This window comes from Cantharellus anzutake (assembly GCF_015039405.1).
Source record: "Cantharellus anzutake strain C23 chromosome Unknown EI90scaffold_357, whole genome shotgun sequence".
Lineage (NCBI taxonomy): Eukaryota > Fungi > Basidiomycota > Agaricomycetes > Cantharellales > Hydnaceae > Cantharellus > Cantharellus anzutake.
The window spans coordinates 15,406-31,044 of NW_024067307.1; the positions used below are offsets into that span (position 1 = coordinate 15,406).

Genomic DNA, 15,639 nt, shown 5'->3' on the forward strand with positions numbered 1-15,639 from the left:
ACATCGTTCGGTCGATTCTACCCATCGACTATCTCGTGGAGGCCAGCCGGCCTTTGGACGGTTCGAATTGCGGAAGCAGATACTTATGCCAGGCACCTAGAGCACAAATCAGTACGGAGCACAACTGGAGTGGTCTGCTGAATCCTGATTGCGACAAACCTTTTTCAGCGCTTCTGCTACGAGGCGTGATTTCCCCCGTTGCGCTCGATTGCAGAATGGGAATACTGTGTCCATAATGCGCCGTCGACATCGTACATCTCGCCGTAAGCATTGAGCGCTTGTAGGAAAATTTGAGGCATATCTCCATGATAATTCCTACGAAATGAAGACTCGAGCAGGGCCCGCCATTCCTATTTAAAGATTTTCATTACATAATGTGCGAATTACAGACTGATTGGTTGAAGAGGGTGCCGAGCTGGTCTTTGACATCTTTGATTTCAGTGTATGTTTCATCTGTGTGTCCTTGAGCATTGATGCACCATCTATAGCCTCTTCAGTGGGCATATAGCCTGCTCCTCAGTGTTCATGCGCTTTCGGATGTTGCGCACGCTGAAAGCTAAGTTGCCACAGCAATCCTCCCTCCAATACAAAGTCAGATGTAGTGCCCAAATCCATGAGCAGTACCACCGTCAATGGAGGCTTCTTGCCTTCAATATGAGGTCCAGCAAGCTCCAAAGGAATGTCAGAAGCAGCTGGATCGACACACATCTTCGACTGCAAGGCTACGTAACTGAACTGGTCCTCTTGAAATGGGAGGTCAAGCCTTCCACTGTAGGTAACAATGAATCCGTCGATACAGGGTTGTTGGAACCTACATTAAAATGCGGCTTCACAGCACCACGCCTTGCAGAGGAGATCGAAGGACAAATCGTCGACATCTTCCGTCAGCTGGAAAATGTGTGTAAAGTTGATATGCGTGGTGTCCATCTTTTCCAAGAACCGCTCCTTCTGAGGATCGTTGGGGGATAACCCAATATCCTGGCCAAGTAGGATAGTCAAAAACATCTTAGCTGACTAAGGGACCTCTTGCTTTTGAGTGAATGTAGTTGCCCGATCCCGTGCAAGAGTCAACAGAACGCGGCTGAACAATTCGCCTTGATATCCTCGCTCAAGGACGGATTTGTTGACTATTAGGCTGTTGACAAAAGTCTTGAGGGCAACATTGTACATATATCTCCCGTGATGCAATTAACTTCTTCATAGCCGCGATCGCTAGTAAGGGGTGACCGTTTTAATAAAGGAACGGTCAATAACTCCCATCAGGATTTGCATATGGCTGCGGACACCTCCTGCGGCGAGAATGGATCCACTCATCGCAAGCTCGACGGGAAAGCGTTGGGAAGATGCGGCAAGGACATGATTAACACTTATGGGATCAAGATAGGGTGGGTCTGAGCGCTTGTACAGCGTTTTTCTGGATGCGTACAGGAAATTGGGCGCATCATAGGTTGACCAATACTACCATCAGACGCATTGCAATAAATAAAGAACGACAGGGTAGGAAAAGTGAGTCATTCCGGGCGGCCATAATCCCTCAAACAGTTGTACGACAATGCGTTCCTGGGAGTCACTGCAGGTGATTCAACCATCATGTCAAAACCTAGATATGGCCAAGGCGGGAGCATTTTGAAAGAACCGTGCCGGGCGGATGATACCTCATTGCGTGAATGAAAGAATTCGGCAATCGTGGAGCTCGTATCAAGGAAAAGTCAATCCCTTTGATACAAAACGGGTCTTGAGCTTTGATCATTCGTTGGAGTGCTAACAATGATATCCCATGAACTGGAGATGGAAACTTCGGGTCAGTCCCGGCGACACGTTTGACGATCGATCAAACCTGGTGGTTTGATGTTTGTGCATTTGTCGAAAGCGATGATGAACTTATCATGGTTGAGGCGCTGAAGGCCAATCAATAGCCAGACTCTCCACCGCTTTCAGGCAAAAGTGCTCGTACAGGTCATTACGCCAGTTATTGATTATGCCCACATCATTCTCCATGCTGATCTGTTGTCGTCGATCCACTAGATGTTTCGGCATTGATGCAAGGGAGTGGTTGGGCCGCCTCGAGAACTGATGTAAAAGACACCCCACGCGACGTAGATCCGCGCGACCAGTTACTCATTTTGCGTCTCAGGATCGTCTTTCGGATTGTAACCAAGGCACTTGTGTATCTCTTTGAAAAATGCCCCAAGGAGGGCGGCGGCCATCTCTTCCCCCTAAAGGGGTCGATCAGTGTGTTGTCTTAGCTTCGGCAGTTAACATACAAAATAATCGATCGATTCCACAAATCGACACATGGCCTCATCTTGTGGGGGCCAGCCGGCCTGAGCTGCCAGTGACCAACTCGCGCATGAATCAGTGCAGAGCTTGACTAGAGTGGTCGGTTGATTGCGATATACCCTTTTTAGCACCTCTGCTGCAAGGTGTGATTTCCCCGTTCCGCTCGACTGCAATATGGGGATGCTGCGTCCGTAATGTAAATCGCTATCGTACATCTCGCCGTAAGCATTGAGTGCTTGTAGAAAGGCAGTAACACTATCACTGCGAAAATTCCTACGGAAGGAAGCTTCGAGCCGGGCCTGGCGTTCCTCCCTAATTCTTTTCTGCCGTAGCAGGTGGTTTATGCAAGTCAGACCGACGGATTTCTAACCAAGCGATGAGGCGGAGAAACTGAGACCAAGAGGGACTACCAACCCAAACACCGAACTTCTTTGAATGAGCGGGTTTCCAATGATCTCCGTAGCGCATCCTTGAGGTGTGCGTTGTCGGAGATGAGAGCCCTTGCATGCTTCTTGGCTCGTGATGGGTCTCCTAAGGTTCTTGTCGTTGTTAGTAATGCTTAAACGAAGCATGGGCAAGGAAGGCTTGTTCCCCAGATCCCCTAGATCCTGCTGAATGGTATTCTCTACTGAATCATCGAGTAGATCGTCACTCAGCGGATGATGATGATCTGTCGACTGGCACTTGCTCGGCTGTTTCCACCACTAAACCTAACCTTATCTGTTGGCGACATCGTTGATTTCGAAGGTTTGGTAGGTGGACTGTAATATCCGCAACATCAATGAGCTGAGATGGATATACCTCACTCAGTTGGCGCATGTACACATGCACAACTGCCAAGCAACACCCTCACCCTGAGTGGACTTTGGCCTCTCGACATTGTCCAACGTTGCGTCTGAACCAGTTAAGTATGTCCTAGGCGCTGAGTGACTAATCAGGTGTATCATTGCACAACAAGAACTCCGAGCTAACGATACATATTTCACGGTTACAATTGCCGAACGTGAAATACAGCAATCATTGACCGTCCCCACCAAATGCTACCACGCCAACCTTAGCCTGTCACTCCTCAAAAGTTAGAGTCCCGACGTTATACGCAGCGTCCCTCCTGATACCCTTCGGCACTCAATAGCGCTATGGTGGGTCAACATTGACCGTCCCCAGCGAGGCCCCACCCCCCCAACCAAACCCCCTGACATCCTAAATAGTTCCTTATATGTTTACCCAGAATCGGATGCACCACATGCCTTTCAGTATGGCACTGCTGCCACTGCATGGTCACTGTCATCAATACTCCGAGATTCTGCAGCAAACATATCTACATATACTGAAAGCTGGGAAGAATTACGATCGAAGCGCTCCGATTGGTCGCCTCGACTTTCTCGCTCTCTCATTGGCTCCCCTCGCTTTTTCCCACCCTTTTGGCGCTCCTCATTCGCTGGCCTTAGCGCGGACCTTGACAGCTTGACGTCGTTCTGACGTCCGCAGGGAAGCAAATCGTTGCAAACCTGACTGGGCGTTTCCCAATGCGGGCCATCCGTACTCTCCATGGTGAGCTTGTGCACAATGTTCGCGATAGGCAACTCCCGGAGGCCGTGGGAACCGGTTGTTGGTCGTGCCAGTACAGTATACTTATGTCTTGCGTGAGCATGTCCAATGCACCTGGCGCAACATGGTCATGAACGCATAGCCCAGACAGCCCTTTGGGAACTGCCGATATTTCTGCGAGCCTCACGCATTCTGTAGTGCCCGAGATGGGGAGATATATAGCACCACCTTCCTATTTACCGGTTTTCCGACGATGTGCCAACTGAATGGTCTAGTATTGAGATTGCCAGGGGCCTGCTGTGTTGGAACCAACGAACGTACTTCCGACTACGTAGTCATGGAGCTCCAGTCTGATGTGCATTCAGCTCACAAGCGCCTTCGCGATGAGCTTGCCCTAGCTGAAATCCCAAATCTTGAAGGTCAGTTTACTTTAGAGGATACACAACGAATGGGCTGGGGTAGTTTTGGTGATATATACGTGGGGAATTACCGTGAAATTGTGAGTGTGGCTTCGTCTCTATTATTTAATCGGACCGGCTGATGTTAGGTGGCGTTGAAAGAGAGTCTGCATTAAAGTATTGAAGGAAATCTCCGTTTTCGATGATCGTAGATGGGATCAGTTCCTCAGGGTGCGTTTACATCCACAGTCATGATCCTTAGCAAGAAACCCACTTTCAAATAAAAGAGGCTCAAGCGCGAGATTCGGGTGTGGCGGGGCCTTATCCACCCCAATGTAGTCGCACTGTTTGGGTGGACCTCAAAAGTAATACGGGACAACATCAGTGTGAGCTTGATCTCGACCTGGTGCGATGGAGGGGATGTCAAAAGTTATCTCCGTCGACATCCCACGGCAGATCGCCAAATCCTCGTGAGCTATATCCCATCGGCCTCCGATGATTGCCAACATTCTCCAGATCAAAGACACCTGCCAAGGTCTTTCATACCTTCATTCCAAGCGGATAATCCATGGTGACATAAAGCCGGTGAGTCCTTGGTTACATTCATATCACCATGCCAAAGTCCTCAGGTGCATCATGATTCGATTTAAAACATAGGAAAACATCGTGGTGATGGAAGCAACCGGGGTAGCAAGATTGTGTGATTTCGGCCTGTCGTCCCTCCTCGATGATCTACCCACATATGCGCCATCTTCGAGCGTGGCCGGGACCCTGAGATTCATATCGCCTGAACTATTTGCTGGGGGGAAACGAAACGAAGCAAGTGACATTTGGGCGTTTGGATGCGCGGCCGGAGAGGTGAGGCATCGCATGCAGGATAGGGGTTTGTCTCGCTGATGCATTGCCAAGATATTGCGTAATGAGCGCCCTTACTATCACATCAGTTGGGATTGGCAGCTTCTGGACGTTGTAAAATCCACACCCCCGTATGTTTGGCTGAACCCAACCAGGTTCGAGAAATGCATTGCGTCTTGCTGTGAACATCGCTTAGACCGGAGACCGAGCAGTTCTGAGCTCTGTACCCGCTTCGAGTGAGCGCTCTACTGCACAAAAAAAACGCACGGACTCACTGTTGTAGGATGGCATCAATGTTCTCGAACCCCGTCCATACGTTAGAACAGGTTTCTGATGTGCTTCAACTTGGGTCCCTCCCAATACTTTGGAGATATACGCTCAGAGGAGACACCCCGGAGCTTACTACTGAATTCAATGAGATCATATCACCGGGCAGCCGAACCGCGTGCCGCGAGTGGTGCAACGTTGTTTGTCAATCTCCCCCGACGGATCCAGGAATCTTAGCGGCACTCACTCAATTCACACCTGCGCTGCTTCATTGGGTCGCTGCCATGGGGATCATGGGAGCACTTAACTGCGCTCTTGAAGGACTGCGTGATCTACGCGTGTGGGCGGTGCGTATGGCTCGTTCGCTGCAATTCTATTTGTGCACACTGACGCTCAAGACTAGGAGGACTACTCGTTCAAGAAGCTTTTTTATGACCTCTATCAGCTGATAATGCAGTCCCGCAACGCGATTAATGAATGCCCCCTCTCCCTCCTAGGTGGCAGTCATTCCTTTGTTCCTGACAAGAGTATTTTGAGGTCAACACTCCCCAGGACATTCGTGAAAGCAAGAATTCGATCAGCTTCACGATCGACAGACGTTGTCTGGTATGCACGATGTAAGATACCGGAAGCGCGCTGCCTTCCCCGCCTCATGGCAGTCTCCGCCAATGGTCGTTATGTAGTCTTCGTTGAGCAGGGTGGAAAACTATCAGTTATTAACTTGACGACCCAGGAAATCTCTGCTACATTGGAGCGAGACATTCAGCCTGATTATGTCGCCATTTCTCCTGATGGCCATCTTGTTGCGTTTAACTCGTATGGCAACATTCTTCGCGTATGGAGTTGGCACCACACCAATTTATTCTGTAAAGAGCTCGCGGACCAGGGCGAAGGCTTCTGGCCAATTAGTTGTGGTTTTAGCCCTAATGGAAAGTATCTTGCTGGCCAAATTGGGGACGCAGTCCGTGTATGGGATACGGCGGACTGGGAAACACTCGCGCTTGTTCCAGGGAAAGGCCTTCGATTCCGGAGAAATTCCTCCCCGTTTACCCCGGATAGTCGTTACCTCGCTTTGTATCAATTTTTTCCAGATACCCGAAGGAGTCAACTGGACGTTTTTGACATCACCACTCAACCAATGACTTCTCTTTTCGCAGCGGAGTGCACCAACATGGACGTCAATTTCTCACCCGATGGTCAATATTTGGTTTTGCAGAACAGGGACGAGATCCAGTTGTGGACAATTTCAACACGGTGCAAGACTTACACATTCGAGGGGTCCAGCTTGACAACGTCGCTCGATGGCCGTTACACAGTTTCTCATTTAGATGAGAACTCTATAACCATCTGGGACATCATGACCCAGACGACTACCCATTTCCATCACACAGGCATGAAGCCAGAGTACTTTGAATTTTCACCTGATGGTCGTTATCTCGCTGCCAGTGGGACAGATGATACCGTCCACATCTGGGACGTTCAGGACCCGGATCAAGGTGTCCACCTTAAATTGTCCTTTTGGACATTGGGGATTCTCGATGGACGTTTCTCGTTTTCACCTGACGGCGGTTACCTGGTTGTTTTACATTCCTCGTCGCCGTTAATAGTAGAAGTGCCGATTTGGACCGACCCAGCCGATTGGGAAGGGCACTGTGAAGTGGTACAATGTGTGCAATTTTCGCCTGATGGAAAGTGGCTGGTTTCAACCTGTTTTGACGAAGTTCATGTTTGGGACACCTCACTCTGGACGAGCATCTACCGCCTTGATGCGTCTGAGGAGTTCCCCACTGTTGACTTCTCAAATGACGGCAGGCTCATCCGCATTGAATATACGTGTAGAAGCGCTGAAATACGCGATGTGCTCTCAGGAGAGAGATTGCAAGACCCCCTGCCATGGATTTCAACTAATGTCACCATTTACTCGCCACGGATCCCGGTTTTCTTAAGCCAAGATAGGCGGAGTCTGTGTGCCGCGAAAGGAGAAAGAACCATTCACCTTTGTTGGCTACCCGATTGGTTCGAAACCAGCACCGATATCGCGCAGTATGGAGAATTGGTGTGTCTAGGAGGTGAAAAGGGGGAAGTTCTATTCTTGGACATCTCTGGCTTTGAAATGCCCGACATTTGATCTAGTCCCAATTGTTATATGGTAACTGCGACCTGCTTACGAATAGGAAGGTGACCAAAGTCTCTGAAAGTTATTCCCGATATTTGCAAGTCCGCAAGCAGGCGACAGGTCCGCTTCCCCACTCCATTTCCACCTTGGACAACCTATGAGCCGAGCCTCATTAGGTGACGACGTTGGCCCCTACAAGCGTGCAAAACTTTAGCATGTCGCTACGCATAGGCTACCTTACTCACAGTTCGGCGGAGTATTCATCGGTGGTACCAGGCATTCCCTAATGCAGGAATGATGACTTTCCCGGTAACGATGCTAGGTTCAAAATGTGATTTGTCGATCGTTGAGTCCCTCCCCAATCCTACGTGTAGACGGTTAACGGGTCTGATGCAGCTTCGTCCGCGCCCGGCCCTTTCTCCTGTCCATGGTAGTGCTACGATATTGAATGGAAATGAGATTGCGCAATTGGAGTAGCATTGCGGTGAAGGTGGAAAGGTTTGCGAGAGTATGTACAAATGTCATTAAGATGAACGCCGGAATGATGAGAGTGTGAAAATGGAGTATGAGTTAGAGGTGGACATTGCGGTAACTGCAAAAGGGTAGACCTTTGTGGATCTGGATCCTGGCTGATTAGGCTGCTCATGTAGTCAGGATTAAATTCAGGATAGTGGGTCGAGCAATACCTACTTTAAATAACGAGTGCTCAAGCTGGCTCTGTTGAACCATAGGTGCCTCTTTGATGCCGACAGGCCCTCTTGGCTTCTAGGTCGAAGATTGCATTGATCTTCTGGGCCTCAGGGATGCAAAAATTAGACTGAGATGCGATGAGCATCATGCAACGACGCGACCGAACGAGGTCCAATGTCATCAGACTCCTCACTAGCTTGTACCCACATCATATTTACCGCAGCATGCTGCCAAGCACTCATCGTCAGGAAGCTCATCACCGCCACCGGTCCGCCACGCGCTTTCCGGTCTCGATGTCAACGTTTGTACACAAGATCCTTGCTCACACGTCGTCTTAGCGCCTTGGCTGTGTTTGCTTTGATGGTCGTTCGCGTCCTTTGTCTCCCGGGTTACTCCCAGAATAAGAATGTGTTTCACAAGAAGGTATGGTTCAACAACGAGCAGGCCTCAACACCTACATCAGTTTCATGTCTCCACCGTTGCCCCTACTAGTTCGCTGCCATAGAGAAGTACTGCGGAAAATCTGTAGAATTTGGTGCGCCCAAGTAACAATATTTCGTCCTATCTTGTCCCCCAATTGTGACACAGTTATCATCGACCCTCCCATCGAACTCAAACCAAGCGATGTAGCAGGGGCAGCGCCTGCTTTCGACTCAATAGCGAATTTTGATGAACCGGAACTCACCCCTAGAGCATGGTGGCTCAGTAACGAGACGCGGACAGTTTATTTTCGAGCGGAGGAGTCCATAAAGTACATTTGGGACATCCTGGCCGCTCAATCCGTTCCTTTTGATGTGAGCAACGGCCCATTTGTCTCCCGAGGGCTTGCTTATTTGACCACATCATCCTTCCCCCTGGTGACTGTTTCCATAGGGGGTTTTGGGGTTCAGCCAAGGCGCTGCTATGGCAGCAATGACTGTGGCTCTCGTGTGTTCCTAACTGGCTCTTCAATTGCCAAAACCTTATCTAACTCCTTGTACCCACGGGTAAGCTTGAACGACCGCACCACTTCGATTACCTCTCGACCGACGGTAAACCACCTCACCCGCCTTTGTGAGTTCCCCACCATATTGTTATATTGTTGCCGATTTGTGAACCGAAACAACTGTTTTTTCGCATCAACAACTTCCACGCGCGCAAAGGCGATTCGGAGTCTACGTTTCCGGATTCGTCAGTGACGAGAACCATAACGAAGATTCCGTTTTACTGATATAATCAGTCCTAGAAACCCATAGATTCCAAAGTCACTTCTATATTCGATGACGACAAGCTGAAAACGCCCAGCGTCCAAATTCTCGGACGTAACGACGTGATTGTTGGCATAAAGAGGTCCCAGACACTCATTGAGGCATGTGAACATCCACGAGTAATGTGGCATGATGGAGGTGTGTGTGTGTGATCCTTCGAATGGTGACCAAATGAATCAACCTCACTTCCTGTGCAGGTCATTTCATCCCCGCCAAGCTAAGCTGGAGGCAATTTTTCAAGAATTATTTCTTGAGTTGGGATCCATCAAGCAAGGTTCTCCCAGAGGACGTCCCTAGCCCAGTCGTGTCCGCCACCGACACGCTCTCTCAGCTGGGAACGCCGACAGCAACCAGGCCAAACACACCACCGCCACAAGCCTCGAGTGGCCTCTTGGATTCCAGGCCAGACTAGCACAATGGGAAGCAATAGACACGGATTAAGTACAATCGAGCATTGTTTCTGTACATGATGTGCCAAGTGAAAGTGAAGGACAAAAGTGTTCCCTGTATTATTATGTCGCCCAAAATGTAGAGGAAGATAGAATTGGATGGGATGGTTTTGGCACGTTGTAGCAAGGGTGCTAGCCCTGAATGATAGCAAATCACAAACTATGAAATGCCATGAAAGCGAATGAAGCAAAAGAACACAAAGGGAGGGTACAGCAATTCGAAAACGAAGATCGAGCGTCCATGAGGCCAACGTCACTATAGGTACAACCTAATTTCGTTTATGTATGAACTATGAACTGAATGAGAGCTTATGAAGTGCGAGCAAACAATTACGGCAGAACAGCAGGGGAAGCTGAAGGACATCTGTCGGTGCGGGAACGAAGAACGTGAATAATCAATTCCTTTTTTCTTCAACGATCCGAACACCAGACTTCAAGTTTCCCTTCAGCTTTTCCCCTGGATGAATTACGAACGGTCTCGATCGCCATCTCGAAATCGCTCTCGTCAAGGAGCGAAACTTTATGTCCATCTTCGTCCAAGAACTTGAAGACCATGGAGGAAGAGGGTCTACTGAATTTGGAGGATACCTTGTCCTTGAATTGCACTAGGCCGATATCGGATGTAAGGATCATTCCACGTATGTCATCTTGATAGTGGATCTTTTTTTTTTTAAAAAAAGAAAAAAGCGGGAAAGAGACTCAGCCCTTTCCTCAAGAGTGAAATATCCGAAATCTGCTTACCTTGACACGAAGTTTTGTCTGGGCATACTCTGAATCCTCATAATCCCCACTAACATACCCTTCCTCCTCATCATCATATGCACTTCTTCGACTCCCCTTCAGGAACGCGGAGCCCTTTCTCTTGATCGTCCTTCTAAGACTACCCACACTTCCACCAAACCCGGTGGTAGGCGACTTCTTCGACGACCCGCTGCGCGTGCGTGTGGGGGACAAGACAGCCGCCGTCTTATTCACCCACCCTGCAATGCGAGAAGGAGAAAGAGGGACTTGATCTTCCTCTTCAAAATACTCATCGTAAATATCTGCGAGTTGGGTTGAACCCTTGGCCACCGGTTTCACTGGACTCTGTTCAGACTCGGTCTCGGATTGTGGGGATGGCCGCCCGCGTACATCAGGGGCTTGCTGACGAGCACCAGGGATGACCAGTGCCGTCACTGCACGTGTCATCGGCGGAGGTACGTTTCTGAGAGGAGGTGGAGTGAAAGTCTCACTGTCCCCGTTCGTTGGCGGCCTCGGGCCGTCGCTCCGGGGACGAATAAAGAGACCTCTGGTTGCAGCCTGATCTCCCAGTGAAACCGGGGTTGGAGTGGTGTCACCACGCACCGCCACAGGCCTGCTCCATGGGACAGAAGACCGCGTCACGGCGGTTGGAGAGCGACTTGGACTAAGATCATTGGGTGACTTCGCTGCATTTGCCAAGTCCCCGGGCGCGGACACGGTCGTGTTTGATCGGGTTAATCCCGATGGAGGTGCGGGAGTGGACAAAGGCGCCCCGCTCGGCAGTTGGCCACGGTTCAGGCGAGTAGCACCTGTGAATGTGGTGAAGGTGTCGTTTTTGTCCGTTGCGGAAATGAGTTTTGCCTTTCCAAGATAATCCTTAGTTTGGGCATTTTTCAACTTCACCGCCGAAGGCCTATACAAGATCCCAACAGGCTACTATGCGTCAATTCCAGTGCAACTGTACAAGCTGAGATCGGCTTGGCTTACAATAGAGAAAACTGTGTAGTCTGCGCCTTTATCGCGAACTGCATCGTCTATCACGCTATGCTCAGGAATTGCTTTTTCAAGAGAGGCTCTTTGCAAATCGGACATTCCCTCAACTTGCTGACCAAGATAAATTTTGCATAGACCCCTAGTGATGACGGCAATGTAAGTAAGAGCAAGGGCACGCGGTGGGTTCAGCGGTGCACACGCACAGATTGAATACCACTTCGGCGGAGAACAACTTGAACTTGAGTCCTAGTTGCTCATAGTTACTATGAATCGAGTCAGTAATTTGAATTTGGACGTCCTTCCAAAACGTGGTACCCACATGGTCTGGTTCCCCCGCAAGTATTGGTGTGCCTCTTCAAAATCCTTGAGGGCATACTCAAACCGACCCAAGAGGAAGTTGCTGACACCGCACTGAAAGTAGCTATGCGAACTCATGGGTGAGTCTGTTGGAGCAGCAATGACGAGGCATGATAAACGTACGCAACGGCGAGATATGGGTCGAGTTCGGTCGCAGCATTGAAGGAATCAACCTGGGATAAGACGACGTGAGAGACCTAACATCGAGATGTTGATGAGGAATGTCACCAACAGCACGTTCGTGTTCCCCCAAAGTGGCGTAGATCAATCCAATATTGAAATGATATTTTGACGTGACAGGTATCGCCTTATCAAGTGGATCGTTCAGGTCCATGCGCAGGTGACACGTGTAACTCGTAGGCTAACCTGAAAGATACGCAATGCCTGTTCATAATCCTCTTCATCGTATGCTCTGACAGCATCGTCGTGGCTCTCTAACTCCTTCTATTGAACAGAAGAGGGGAAGCAGGGGTCAGTGCTAGTTTCGGAACATTGTTACAAAGAAGTCTACCTTAAGGGACATCTACCAAGTCACTTTGCCTCCAGTTCTTGGGTGAGAGATAAAAAAGTGATTCTGATGGGGGTATTTAGCTGGGAAGTGAGCGTTCCGGACGCGAACAAACTGAAAAGGCTAAAAGCTCAAAGCGGTATGTAATAGAAGTGTGATGTTCAAAGCACAAGCAAGGCACCGGAGAAATTGTTCAAGGTTCTGACCGAGTGATAAAAGGGGAGGCTGGGAAAGATCGCGAGAAAAACCGGCCAGCGATGCGATCGTGAACGAGGAGAAGAACCAGTGACGAGCGGGAAACCTTTAAAGATGAAGGATGGACAAGCATTTGGTATGGGGGCTTGCCGTCGTCGCTTAGTCCATAGGCTGATGGCAGTTCCCGAACCGGGAATGATGCGCAACCGCAGAGCGGCTGGTAACCCACCTCACCGCAACGCCACATGCCACTCTAACCTGAACCGTTGATGGTTGTTATAGGAGTAGTTGGGAGTGCCTCGGCACTTGATGAAACTCGGCGTCTAACCTCACGCACATGGTGTGACCATGGGCAGTCCTGCTCACAAAGGCCACAATTCTGCCGCGATAAGGATGCCGGCCCCGAAAACAATCTTTCGCTAATTGCTACTCTGGTGAAGAAAGGCGCGTTAATCGATTGGCGCAGTTCGCATGATTCACACCAATGAGTGCGCGCATTGTTGGAATATTTGCATTTCGAATGTCACTTGATTACTTGGACCCCTCCGCAAACAGTATACTAGTACCAGTAGAGGATGCAAAGAATAAGTGAGTATTAACGGGTCAGTAGCGATCAATATCCGATCTGCAGCCGAACATTCTAGATGATAATGTCTGGAAAGCAATGAGGGGACAATAGTTGCAAACAAATTGATATCATAGAACTGCAATAATTTGTTCAACTAGGGTTTGGGATGTAAATGCAACACACAAACAATGCCGATGCAGGCTGAAAAATGCTGACACAATCTGAGGCCATAATATGCATGACAGCCCGTCCTACGTGTTGGCGGTGCCGCTCAAGCCCCAAGATGCCATGCTGGATGTTCTTTGTTGCCAAATTAAAGTTTCCGATCACGATTTAAATGCATCCAAAGGATATGCAAATTAAAGATCAGGCATGTTGTATATATGCTGCAAGTGCTGCAATCACTTTTCCGCGGCCCCAGCAGAATCATACAATCCTGTCCATCCCAAACCAACAAAAAGGAGGTCCTGCAAGCCAATCCCGGAATTCGTTAAAGTACATTTCATAATACTCTTCCAGCCATAAGAAGATGCTGGGCAGGGTCCGAGCCAGTTCATTTCAGTTTTCGTAGCAAGAATGAGTTCTAGTCACTTGGGTGCAAGGGCGACCGCGGCGCGGCGTGGGAATTCCGCCATTCTTCCGCCGCCACGAGGCTGGACATCTGCCTACGCCACTACCAGGTGCAAATGTTTGCGAATCTCAGACAACGCGTATGGGGAGGCAGGGACGAAGGAAGACAACCAACGTTAATTGTTACAGAAGTCACCGAGTCTGAGGAATCTTCGAGCGGTGCAAGCCGTGAACTGGGTCCCCTTGAGAAAAGTCGCGAGCGATCGCGAAGGATATCGCGCTTGCATATACACGCTCGAGAAGCTAAAGTGAGACTGTCACTGGGCTTGTGATGGACTCTTCTGCTCACGCGTCTTCCTATGATGCGTAATTTCTATCAGCGGCATCTTTACGCTCGACGACGAGTGCTGTTTGTCTTCGGAATATTTCGTATGTTCGGCGATTATTTTGGGACTTCTGTCTTTCGTTGTCTGACACTCGTCTGTGCCTCAAAGTTGGGACCGTCTTAACATATGTTGTTCTCCCTCCCATTCCCCCTCATCTCGCCGTTCTTATGGAAGAATTCGATCTCAATCTCTCAATGCCCGAACTTTCAAACTTCACTTCTCTCGCATTTGAGTGGAAACAAATGTCTCAATCATTATTTGATCCGGCTCGCCAATGGCTCCAGGGCCGAGACTTTGCTGTTGGCGACGCGCTTCGTCAACAAGGCGTTACGGCTAAACACCCAGTGATAATTGTTCCAGGAGTTGTTTCTACTGGGCTCGAATCCTGGTCTACTTCTCCGGAGTATAGGAGTTACTTTAGGAAGCGCCTATGGGGCACCACCACGTACGTCCGTGGACCGTCGTGTCCCGGCGCATTCTATATCATACTCCCTATGGGCTGAACGTGAATTCTCATCACCAGAATGATACGCGCCGTGCTCACTGAGAGAGACAAATGGATAAAGGCTCTCTCCTTAGATCCCATAACAGGTTTAGATCCCTCTCCAGACATTAAAGTCCGTCCTGCCCAAGGCATCGATGCTGCATCGACATTTGTCCCAGGCTACTGGATATGGACAAAAGCCATCGAGAATCTTGCGGCCATAAATTATGATACTAATAATCTTATATTGGCGGCATACGATTGGAGACTTTCGTACTATAATATGGAAGTGAGAGACGGTTTCTTCTCAAGGTTCGTTTAATTTCTCATTCCACCGCCAAACTCGTATGCCTAGGAAATGGCGCTGAAACCTGATCTCCAAATAGGCTTAAACTCAACATAGAACACTTTAAGTGTGTACCTATGGGACTACCTCCAGCTACTAACTGCAGGTTTTGATCACATACCGGCAGGAAACGCGATGGGAAAACCGTGCTGGTCGGGTGAGTTGCGGACGAATCGTTTTGAGAGTAACGGTTAGCTTATCCGCGGTATCGTCATGAAGTCATAGTATGGGCGCCACGGTAGGTTACTCATCCAAAGGAGCCCTCGGGCTGTATTCACGCGCTTTTAGGTCGTCACGGTGAGGACGCCCCCAGTCGACCCAATACGCTCATCGTTACCGCTCTTTTTAATAGTTTTTGTTGGTATCTTTGACTCCCCCATTTACCTCTGTCTAACCGATTCTAGCCTTAAGTGGGTTGAAGCTGAAGGCTTCGGAGACGGTGGCCCGCGTTGGGTGGAAGTCAGTTTCCCTATCCATCCGGACATCATCGAGGTTTGATGATGTTGTGATTCAGGACCACATAGAAGCCGTCATATCTATCGCGGGAACGCATCTGGCAAGCGCTTCTGCATCTCATTTGAGGTCCAGAACTCCGGGCTGATTCACTGAGCGCCAACAGGGCGTCGTGCGTGTGCAGGTCC

The 15,639-nt window shown here is 49.4% G+C and overlaps 2 protein-coding genes across 2 annotated transcripts; both read left to right on the forward strand.

The window, feature by feature from the left end:
• Nucleotides 1-3,993: 3,993 nt before the first annotated feature.
• EI90DRAFT_3106305 (kinase-like domain-containing protein) lies at nt 3,994-5,212 on the forward strand. The gene is made up of 5 exons (XM_039062616.1): nt 3,994-4,327; nt 4,389-4,457; nt 4,514-4,696; nt 4,743-4,811; nt 4,884-5,212. Exons 1-5 carry the CDS (start codon nt 4,082-4,084, stop codon nt 5,121-5,123), a joined length of 807 nt encoding a protein of 268 aa, XP_038907431.1. The 5' UTR covers nt 3,994-4,081; the 3' UTR covers nt 5,124-5,212.
• EI90DRAFT_1556958 (cytochrome cd1-nitrite reductase-like protein) lies at nt 5,094-7,644 on the forward strand. Its single transcript, XM_039051903.1, has 3 exons — nt 5,094-5,317; nt 5,365-5,695; nt 5,752-7,644. The coding sequence occupies exons 2-3, from the start codon at nt 5,366-5,368 to the stop codon at nt 7,474-7,476; spliced, it is 2,055 nt and encodes a 684-aa protein (XP_038907432.1). The 5' UTR covers nt 5,094-5,317; nt 5,365; the 3' UTR covers nt 7,477-7,644.
• Nucleotides 7,645-15,639: the final 7,995 nt, after the last annotated feature.